This window comes from Monodelphis domestica, chromosome 1, assembly GCF_027887165.1.
Source record: "Monodelphis domestica isolate mMonDom1 chromosome 1, mMonDom1.pri, whole genome shotgun sequence".
In the NCBI taxonomy this organism is placed as follows: Eukaryota; Metazoa; Chordata; class Mammalia; order Didelphimorphia; family Didelphidae; genus Monodelphis; species Monodelphis domestica.
The window spans coordinates 423,460,684-423,472,618 of NC_077227.1; the positions used below are offsets into that span (position 1 = coordinate 423,460,684).

At 36.9% G+C, this 11,935-nt stretch overlaps 1 protein-coding gene across 1 annotated transcript; it reads left to right on the plus strand.

Annotated features, from left to right (window-relative positions):
- Nucleotides 1–9,978: 9,978 nt before the first annotated feature.
- LOC100017257 (olfactory receptor 1Q1) lies at nt 9,979–11,626 on the plus strand. Its single transcript, XM_001370835.4, has one exon. It carries the CDS (start codon nt 10,066–10,068, stop codon nt 11,017–11,019), a length of 954 nt encoding a protein of 317 aa, XP_001370872.3. The 5' UTR covers nt 9,979–10,065; the 3' UTR covers nt 11,020–11,626.
- Nucleotides 11,627–11,935: the final 309 nt, after the last annotated feature.

The window sequence follows — 11,935 nt, forward strand, 5'->3', positions numbered from 1 at the left end:
TTCAGAGCACTTCAATTGCTATCTCCTAAGGCAATTTGGGTTCTACTCTACTTAGCACTGAGGTCTGATCTAGATAGTCACTCTCTCTGCTCTTTGAGCCTCAGTGTTTTTCAAATGCACTTATTTAGTTTGAAGGGGTAGCCCTTTTATGCTAGCAAATATCTAGGGATCTAGAGAATGGGCAGGAGTTTTCCTCTTTAGGGCAAAAATGCCCTGAGTCTTACAACCCTTTCCAAAGATCCAGAGAATCATAATGCACATAGTTGCCATCAAGGCTTATTTCTTCAAGTCATTCTAAATTCACATTTAGTTCAATTTATCTTTTCAAATTACCTACCTCCTCACTTGGTCCTGAAGATTCTGAGTGGGGCAGAGATATTACACAAAACAACAACAAAAAAATCTAAATTATTTTATTTTTGATCCTTAAAAAAGACATAAAAGAAAAACCTATTAATTCTAATAGTTAAAAATTTTCACTGTGCTTTAAGATTTAAAAATGGTTTACATACATCATCTCACAATAACCTTATAAAGGAGGTGCTATTATTATCCCCATTTTATATATGAGCACACAGAAGCTAAGAGGGATTAAATGATTCACCCAGGATCACACAGCTGGTAAGTGTTTGAAGCTGGATTGGAACTCAGTTTTTCTTGATTCAAGTTCAACACCTAATGCACAACACCATCTAGCTTCCTCTTTATTATAACTTTAGCAAAACAGTAATTAAGAATATTATTTTCACTACACCTCCTTATTACTTTTTTGCCTTCATGTAAACATTAGTGCCATTGGTGGGGCATTAAAATGTATGTGTGTGTTGTTCTAATTCTATTTTTTCACAACTTCATTGAATGTCTACATATTTTAGTAGTTTTCGTGTTTGTTATTTGCTACAGCATAAAAATATTCTGCTTCCACATACTGCAATTTATTTAGCCATTTGTCAGTCATCATAAATATAGACTATTTCCCACTTTTTTCTATTACAGATGAAACTGATATGAATATTTTTAAGAGATTGGTATTTTTCCCTACTAATAGCATTCCTGGGTAATATTGTTAGTAATAAGTTTACTGGAACAAGACTTATAAACAGTTTTATAACTCTTATTGCATATTACAAGATCCAAAAAAACAGAGAAGTTTGTAGTTGCATTAACATAATAAAACATATTTGTTTCACTATAGTCTAACCAAAATTCATTTTTCTCTTCAGGAATTTATCATCAGAGTGTCTCTGAATCTCGGTTTATTACCAATCTTTTTCCAATTTGGAAATCTTTTTTTTTTTCAACTTGGATGTCATGTCTCCTGACCACTGCTTAAGCTCACCTTTTGCCAATGATGTCTGTCTGTCTATTTGTCTCTCTCCATGACAGTCAGAGATGAATAGAGATGAAAGATACATAGTCAATTTACCCCTGAGTCAGGGATTTGTTTATAAGCTCCAGATGTTGTGGGAGGATCTTCTCTCAAATCATCAAATCAAGTCAAGCCTTGATTTGATTTAACATCATGACTCTAAATTTCCTATCTGTGCCTATAATACTGTCTGACAGATACATAAATTATGGGACTTGAGGATTGCCAGGAAGACCCAGCTGCTTTCCCTAAATATATTTCATCAGCTTGCTATTGCCTCATACTCCCATTAGAGACCTCTACCTTTGGCTTAAAGAATCTCCCCCTGTTTGGATGCAAATCTGTTATTAGCATCATCAAAGTCCAAACAACTTAGCCTGACATTCAAAGTATCTGAAACATCAATATAATCTCTTTGTATCTCCATTTTCCACTACATATATCTAGCACTACTGTTACCTCAAAGCATACTTTGATCAAATATTCTGATCCTCTCTTTGCTAGGTTTTCATGACTGCTTTCTCTTGGTGCTCCTCCTACTTTTCTGTGTTTCTTGACAGATCTTCATCTATGTCATGACTACTAATTGTGAGTATCACCCAAGGCTCTGTGTTGTGCTCTCTTCTCTTTTTTCTCTATCCACTGAGCAATCTAGAAACTCAATTTTTAAATAAAATCACTTTTCTGGACAAAATAGATTCTTTTGGGTGTAGAAAAGAAACATTATAGTTTAAGAATACCCTGGATATTGGGAAATATGTAAAAATCTTCAGGCCAGAGGGATTTTTAAAATCTGACTTCTGACCTTAGTTGTGCATAGCTGTACTCAGTATCTGCCAATCTCAGAGATTCCACCCTTGGAAGAGTCTGTGCCATATTCTATAACATATCTATAGAAAATAAATTGTGTTGTCTTCTAGAGGAGTGATGTCAAATAGAAAGGGAGACAATTCACTTCACATAAGGATCCCTTTGGGCAGATATAACCACATATTAACCTTATCTGTGTATTTTGATTTATTTTGTTAAATATTTCCCAATTACATTTTTCCCAGTTACATTTTTATTTTTTTTTAATTTTTTTTATTTAGTCAATTTAGAACATTATTCCTTGATTACTAGAATCATATTCTTTCCTTCCCTCCCCTCACCAGTTACATTTTTTAAAGTTAGGCTGCCAGAGTGTTGGAGTCCTCATGTGCACTGCATGTTGGACACCTCAACTCAAGATTATTGTCTTGGGAATGTGGTTAGTAACATCTCACTCCAAGGAGCAGCACAAGAAATAACGAGGAGGAGATTATGTCTATGTCTCCAAATTCTCAGACTCAGGAACATCCTACAAGTCCCTGGTGGTGTTCAAGAAATCAAAGAGCCAACTGTGAGATATAGGCCATCTCCACTTTCTAATTAAAGCCTAACTTAAGGAGAATTGCCTCAAGGGACTCATTGTTCATGCTGAGCTCTTGATGTCCACTGTGTAGCCACTCCTTTCTAGGGTACCACCAAAAGCTGCCAAGGTAATGAATGATGTCAGTAAAAAGAGCTGTCCTAAGTGTCTGAACCTCAGGAGCAGCTAGAAGTTTGGACAAAGATTTATTTGAGGCTTTATTGAAGAAGATAATGGGAATGACTGATAAAGTCTCTGCTTCTAACACTGCATAGCAGTCTTTTCTAGCCCAGAGAGAGGATAGCTCCTTCTGAAATCTCATTCATTCCATAATAATTCCCATTTAATTCTTCCCCTAGATATGTTTTCCTTTTTACAGAAGCAGATTGCTTTTGCTGCATATTTCTGACCTCTGTGGGTGTACTTCTCATCACAGAATAACGTCTGGTATCTGAATGTGGATAAAATAGAATCTAACTAAGCCCAGCAGGAAATTCAGAGTGGGGTGAGTAAACAACTTTTCAATAATTGTTATACAACTCTTCCAGGATATCTCATACATGACCTCAGCCTTAACTCTACCCTGATTTTCACTATGACCTTAAGAGGGTGACTTATCCAAGGAAAACCTCCCCATCTCATTCTCTGGACCATATTGCCTACATGACCCTGTTTTAAGAATGTCTACTCATTCATACTACAGAGGGAATTTCAGCACAGTATTAGAAAGAACTTCAGAACAATGTGAATTCTTCAAAGTTGAACCAGATTGTCTTGTGTGATAAAGAGTTCTCTGTCCCTGGAAATCTTCAGGTAAAGGTTGCAGCTCCAGAATACACTTTTACTATCAGCATAACTGCCATCACTATCATAACTTTCACGCCTATTGCCCTTATCATCCCCACTGTCACCATCACTGCCCAGATATTTTCATCATTGCTCCATTTAAGATGTATACTCTGACCTAGTTTTTTGGATCTCAAAGCCTATGGAAAGGGTATTGGGGAGGAGATTTGTGATTTAATTTTATAATTACCGACTAGAACAAAATATCATTATTTAACAAAAGAATGAACCAAAACTAAACAGAACTAATCGTGGCATTATCAAGTACAAATCAAGTACAAAGTTAGCTTGAGGCTTTGGAAAAACTATTCAGAGTCTAAGAAATCATAACTCATGAGAAGTCTTTTCCTATTTCTAAGTATTTCCTAGCATGTTCTTAATTCTCTATTCTTGACCCATCACTAGGCACGGTTCAGAAGATATTTTAGGACACTTCATTAAGACTTTAGCAACCTTCAGAATGCATGTGTGTGTATAAGTGTCTATGGAAGGAGAAATAGCAGCTCAGTTTTCCTTGTTTTTTAGAAATAGTATGTGAATAAGGCCAGGAGAAGAAGGTTACCTTCCGGTGGTTAGACAGAAGAGTTCCAGTTCTGATGCTGGTTTCACAATAATCACATTTGTCTGATACTTATCAAAATGTTCTTGTGCTGAGAAGTTTCAGTCATTGTGGAAAGTATACTGCATCTGGAGTGAGGAGATTCTTTTCAAATTCTGCCTCTGACACTGTGTGACCATAAAAAAAATTCTTTACCTCTTTGCTTTTTTACTGATGCCTTCAATTTCCCTTCTGTAAAATGGGGACAAATTTGCTATGAACACCAAAAAGAGAATCTATATTTATGTGTGTGTGTATAAATGCATGCATATATATATATATATATGTTGCTTTGTAAACTTTAAGCATTCAGCAAGACTCAATTATAATTCTGTTTTTTGCAAGAAGTCTTTCTGAGTGCCCCTTAATGACAGTGCCTTATTTCTGTGATTATCTCCAAATTATACTATATCTTTCTATCTATCCATCTATCCATCCATTAATCCATCCATTCATCTAACATAAAGGTAGTAAATGGCAGAGGTAAGATTTGAAGCCAGGGTGTTGGACTCTAAAGTGAATGAAGCATCAAAAATGAGAAATTACTGGTAATATTGATAGGAGCATAGATTTAGAGCCAGAAGGGATTGAAGATAAGGAAATGGGCTAGTAAGTGTCTGAGGTAGAATTTGAGCTCATATCTTCCTGATTCTAAGTCCAACACTGCATCCATCATATAACCTAACTGCTTAATTGAAAAAATTTGCAAACTATTTCAAATCATTCAGTGGCCTAAATTTAGCAATTGGTGCTTTTCTTTCTTGTTTCCCCCTCATCTCCACCCCTTTCCATCTTTACACAAGAGTGAACTAAAACACAAATGTGAATTTCAAAGAATTTCCTTTCATATTTCACTTATCTATTTAAATTTTGCTATAAGCTGCACGTGATGCCTTTATAAACAGAAAAGAACCAAGAATTAAAATGAAATCAGTGTTTTATTTATTGTTTTGGCTCAGGAAAAGTAAAAGCAAAGAGGCAATGAAATGCATAACACCTAGTTTGATTCCTTCATTTTATAGATGAGGAAACTGAGAACAAAAGAGGGAAGTAACTGAGCCCCAGAGCACATTAGTGTTTAAAAGTGCTTTATCAATTCTCTTAATTTTTATTGAGCAAGAAACTCAGATTCAGAGAAAAAATGTACCCTATTATCCAAGGACATGAGAGCAGGAAGGGAGCTTATAAATCATTAATGCAACTCCATTTAAAAAAAATAAGATGAGGTGATTTGTTCCAGGTCATAGAGCTTCCTTATCCTCAGTACTTAGCACAAAGTTTAGCACATAGTAGTAGATACTAAATGATTACTGATTGGTAGGGTTAGGAAGGGGCAGAGCTAGGACTAGAATTCAGGTCCCCTGACTCCTAGGCTACCTCTCTTTTCACTGTACCATGGCGCCTTTCTTTTGATGATGTCCTTGTGTGAATCAATAATTAGGTCTTTCCCTTTCTATACTTTCCCCCCTAAAACTCTGTGGTGCTAACAACATGTAATCTAGAAAAGGAACAGTGTTTCCTTTCCCCCATTGCTTCCATCTCCTAAATGTAGGAAGAAAGAATAGCCCAAACACAATAACCTGTCACCTGCTTTTTGGATTTATTTGCTCTGCCAAGGGACTACCTCCCCATTACTGTAATATCACATCAATTTCACTGAAGTGTCTAGCATCTACAAAGCACACCTTGAGCCACATTACAGGTTCATTATCAAGAAATAAAAAAGACTATACCAGAATTTGCTAAATCTTTCACTTGTAGCCCTATAACCACCATACGAAAAATCAAAGTTTTAATCATATTCACTTGTGTAAGGCTGTTTTTTCAAAGAATTCTGTAGACTTGTTCTGCTTAGCTTTATTGGGCAGAAACAGAATCAATGTGTCAGAATTATAGGTTCCAGATTTCAATTCAGTATAAAAAAGATATTAAAAGTATTAAAAATTCCAACAAAGAGTACTATCAACAAACCTGATTTAGCCAGTGAGCTCCTCATCAAAAAGACTAGAAGACTATGTGACTATTTTGCTATAATGCAAATTTCCACCCAGAATGGGAGATTAAACTAGATGGTTTTTAAAGTCCTTTTCTCCTAGCTCTAGGATTGTATTTATGTTTTCAAACATCAGGCATTCTATTTGGGGATTCCAAGGAAATATCCTCAAAGGGAATATAATTGTTATTTAATCATCAATATTATCACAGTCACCATGTTGAAATCAAGTGTAATAGAGCTGAACTTTCAAAAAAATCAATCTCCACTTAATTGTAAAGTAATAAGTTGGCAGTCCTAAAGGGCACAAGATTATGGCTAGCTGTGATTTGTAGCATAAGAGCCAACTTGGACCCATGGGGCAAGGTAACTGCTTCAAGTGAATACATAGCATCAATGAATTCTAAGGGTAGTGGTTGGGAAAGTAGAAATAATTAACATAGCCCCCACTAGCATACAATCTGCATCTGGAATAAGCCTAGCCTCTCAGCTGAATCTGACATAGAGCTTAATGAAATGTACACCAGCATCATTTTCAATTCAGGTGATTAGGTTAGGAAGGAAAAGGTCATTTGAGAGGGTGCCCTAAGTGGAGTAAACTTGAAGGAAGGCTCACAGAGAAGTGATTCTAGAGAGTGTGTTTGTGGGACAATAAGGACACCAGCTTGTCCAAGATAGGTGATCCAGGTGGGGTCCTATGGGTGAGGGACACTGCATTGCCTATCGGATTTGCATTTGTATTCCTTGATCAGTCAGTTAGTTGCTGAATATTTTTTTTCTTTTTTCATCTTTTTTTTTATTCTTTGGGGAGGGAATTAAGAGTATGAAAGACCAATAATTTATTTAATATTAAAAAATCAAGAAACAAAACAAAAAAAGATAAGTGATTCATATTGTGAAGCTCTAAGAGATAAGCTTGAACAAATAGGTCAGGACTAGATTAGGGAATCCTTGTAATTCCACATTTATTAATATTTATCAGATAGTTATTGAATGAATTATATCATCATGGATGGCAAAGAGCTGGGAGGGGGAGCTGACACAGTAATTGGGAAATTTTGAATTAAAAAATGATTTTTATAGGTTAAAAATTGGGCCAAATTAAGTAACAGGAAATGTAATGGTGACAAATGCAAAGTTTTATCACCTGGGTTAAAAAAGTCAGTTCCTCAAATATAAAATAGTGTAGATATACCTAGTAGTGCCTTTGTAAAATATCTGAGAGTTTTAGTGTTGCATAAGCTCAACCTGACTCAAATGTATAACATGACAAACAAGAAAATTAATATATATTAGGCCACATTAAGAAAGTCATTGCCTTCAGAAAAGAGTACTGATAATATTATTGCACTATACACTGGACAAAGCACATGCAGAATATTTAGCCTATGACTGGACAATACATTTTAGGTAGGCATTAATAAACTTGAAAGTATCCAGAGGATGGCAACCAGGGCCAGAAAATGCCTTGAATTCATGCCACATAAGCATTATTTTAGGGAACTTGGGTGGGAAGTCCAGAAGCAAGAAGACTAAGGGAGTATGATAGCTATCTGCAAGTATTTGGAGAGCTGTCATCTAGAAGACAGGTTAGATTTGTTCACCTTGTCCCTCAAAAAGAATAATTAGCATAACTAATAGGAAAAACAAAGAGGCAAATCTAGGCTTCATGTAATGAAAAAAAACTAAAGCTGCCCAAAAATGGAATGAGCTATTTTGTGAGGATTCTATGAAAGAGGGAAGATCATTGGAACTCAGGATTTGGTACTGGAAGGTGTTTTGGAAGTCCTTGTGTTCAAACTTTGCATTTTGTGGATAAGGCAATTAAAGCCCAGAGAGGTAAAGAGATTTGGCCAGAATCATCTAAATGGCACCTCTACAAGTTAATTTCATATTCTTGGTCTTCAAAGTACTTGCCTTGGACTTCACAAAATAGAAATAACCACACTCACCTGAAATGAATGATAGAGCTTATTGAATATATATAAAATACCATAGTTACATGTTCAGTTATACATAAAGGACACAAAAAGTGTGTGTGTGTGTGTGTGTGTGTGTGTGTGTGTGTGTGTGTATTTTTTTGGTTCATCTCTTTTGGCTCAAAGAAATGAGATTGTACCTGTGACTGCTTTCTTAAGGTCAGCTCTATTCAGACAATATTTGCTGACTACTAGATGGGCTGGAAATGTTAGATGCCATGTGGTTTTATGCTGAGTAAACAAAGGAAGCTCTATACCCAATATATTTATATAAGTAGACAATTCCAGTTACCTTTGAATACTACAATTATAAAAAGTTATTTTTCCTTCCTTCCTCCCTTCGTTCCTTTTTTCTACCTTTTTCCTGCTTTCCCTCCTTCTGTCCATCCTTTGCTTCCTTCTTTTCTCTCTTCTTTTTATCCCTCCCTTCCTCCCACCTTCTCTCTCTTCCTTCCTTTCTGTATTGAATATGTGGTTGTGACTTCATGTAAGTGACTCCTAGTGAAGAAACTCCCTCCACCAGTTAAGATCAATAACTGCTCTGCAACTATATATGTAGCGTTAGAGAGGTGTCTTGGCAGAGGGAACCCTGAAAGGTTAGATAATTTGCCTAAGGTCACTCTGTGTTAGAAGTGGGACTTGAGCCCAGGTCTTCCTGATTCTGATGTCAGCTCTCTTGTCTATGAGCAAGTAAGATAAGATTAAAAGCAGGGATTGGGGTCATAGTCTGCACTATCCCCCCTCTTTCTCTGTTGGGCAAAAATGTCTTGATCTAATGAGTACTGCATCAATTCTCATTGTTTCAGAGTTTCTGAGTTGTAAGGGACCACAGAGACCAGTTAATCTTATTCCTTATTTTACAGATAAGGAACTTGAGGTCCAGTGAGGTTAAATGACTTATCAAAGGCCATATAGATAGAGAGGACCAGAGCCTGGGCTTGAACTCAGGGCTACTGATACCAAATCCAGTGCTCTTTTCCATTATGTCTTTCAATTATATTATTCTACTTCCTTAAGCATGTAGCTATATTATTGTTCAAATCATATCCAACTCTTAGTGTTCCCATTTAGGGTTTTCTTGGCAAAAATTCTGGAGTGTTTTGCTATTTCTTTCTCCAGCTCATTTTACAGATTAATAAACTGAAGAAAACAGGGTTAAGTGATTTGCTCAGCATCATACAGCAAATAAGTGTCTGAGGCTAGAGTTGAACTCAGGAAGATGAGTGTTCCTGATTCCAGGCCCTGGATTCTTTCAAGACACCACTTTTGCTGCCCTTTCATCAGTAGACCTGTGTGCGTAAGGCTAACTTAGACTAAACTTGATAAGCTATACAAAATAGCATATCTAGAAGCTAGACGTAAGAACAATGTGGAAGTAAGAACAACAGAAGAATAGTTTAGAAAAAAAAGACTATGTACATTTGTGCTATTATCCCCAAAGCTTGCATTGTACTCTCTCTCTCTCTATCTCTGCATCATAGAATCTCCTTTTCTTTTGAGACTCGCCTCAAGTGTTTCCACAAGAGGCCTTTTCTAATCCCCCCCAGTTGCTAGTGTCTTTCCCTGTATAATTCCCTTATATTTATTTTGTATATAAAGTCTACAAACATATATATGCCTGTTATCTCTCAACGAGAATATAAACTCCTTGAGGGCAGGAACCATTTCATTTTTTTTATCTTTGCTTCAATAGTACCTAGAATAGGAAATGTTAAATAATTGGAACTGAATAAATTGATTGATTGAATATGGACATGAAAAGTTGGAGTTGGCAATTTGATTGTTTCTCCTAGCCACCTGTCAAGGAAAGGGATCTTCCTGTACCTCCATACACACAGTTGACATTGACAATAAGAATGTGCAGCTACCACATTTTCTTTATTGCCCTCCATGCAGGAGATGGAAAGGACCAATTGGACCAGTGTCTCCTATTTCATTCTCCTGGGAATTTCCACTCAGTCTGAAGAGCAAATCCCTCTCTTTGTTCTCTTCCTCTTCATGTACATTATTAATGTGTCTGGAAACCTGGTCATTATTTTGCTGACCATCTCCACAACTCGCCTCCACACCCCCATGTATTTCCTCCTCAGCAGCCTGTCCTTGGCTGACATCGGCTTCACTTCCACTATTGTCCCCAACATGCTATTCAACATCTTCTCAGATATGAAGACCATCTCCTACATTGGCTGCCTGACTCAGGTGTACTTCTTCATAAGCTTTGCTGCTATGGAAAATTTCCTTCTGGCAGTGATGGCATATGATAGATATGTTGCCATCTGTCATCCTTTCCACTACCCTGTGGTACTGACCAGGAGACTGTGTGCTCAGATGGTAGTCTCTTGCTTTATGCTGTCCCACGTCCATTCCCTGCTACATACCCTGCTCATGACTAGATTGTCCTTCTGTTCTGACAACAAAATCCATCACTTCTTCTGTGACCTCTATCCTCTGATGAAAATCTCTTGCTCCAGCGCCTATATCAATACTCTGGTAATTCAAACAGAAGGGGTTGTCATCATCAATGGGGCTCTCACCTTTATCATCATCTCTTATGCCTACATCATCTCAGCTATCCTCAAGGTTCCTTCAGCCATTGGTAAGAGGAAAGCCTTCTCCACCTGTGGATCACACCTAACGGTAGTGGCTATATTCTATGGGACACTCACTTGGGTCTATTTTCGGCCTTTGTCCAGTTATTCAGTGGCAATGGGACGTATCATGACAGTTATGTATACTGTACTGACTCCCATGCTGAACCCTTTCATTTATAGTTTGAGGAATGGTGATATGAAGGCTGCCTTCAGAAAATGTCTGACCAGGATATGGTATTCAAGTCTCAAATAAAAATCCAAGAGAATTTGATATAATAAAAAGACACTATGTACTCAGAGTCAGGAGACCTGGGATCAAAGTCTAACTCTACTATTGACTGCCTCTTTGTCTTTGAATAAATTGCTTTTCCTTTCTGGTCTCAGTTTCTTCATTTGTCAAATGGGGTGTTGGACCAGATGTCTCTCTTGTCTGTTCAAGCTTTTGTGGTCCATTTGTTCATGGAGTGGTTCTGTAAAGCCTCCCAGGGAGAGGTTTGTTATTGTTGATGTTTTGTGTTTGGTGGTGGTGGCGGCAGTGGCGGTGGCATGTGTATGTGTATATCTTACTATCAGTTGGTGGCATTATTTTAAAAGGTCCCACAATTCTCCAGTCATGGCTTTTTCAACTTGTTGTTGGAGATATATTTATTCATTCTTGGTTTCTAGTTTCTAAGAGTCCTGACCTTTTAAGAGGCAGAAGGGAGTATGGGTTGACAGGAAAAGGGCACTGTCCCAGAACATCTGCTAAAGAAAAAAAAATGTCATTTCTTTGACAGGTGCAAGCCTGGATAAAAAATCAATTCCTGCTATTAAAGAAAAAATATTCTATAAACTGAACAATATATTCTAATGATTAAAATTCTATTAACAGCAGAACATCAAATTGACCACTACTTATTTCATCACACTCCTTATTTCATTAGAATGCATATACTTGCCACCAGAGAATATAGATTTAAAGCTAGAAGAAATATCAAGGCCATTTAGTCCAATATCCCCTAAATTTACAGTTGAAGAAACTGAGGCCCATGAAGTTAAATGACTTTCTCAGAGTTCCACAAGTAGAAATAAAGAATGATTTCAAACCCACATGCTTTGATTCCAATTCCACTGCTGCTTTTTTTCACTGGTTTATGGTGCCCTTCCACTGGAGTTCATCAAATTCCTTG

Coding starts and splice junctions, on each gene's coding strand:
- LOC100017257 (XM_001370835.4), top strand. CDS start 10,066: ATGCAGGAGATGGAAAGGACCAATTGGACCAGTGTCTCCTATTTCATT.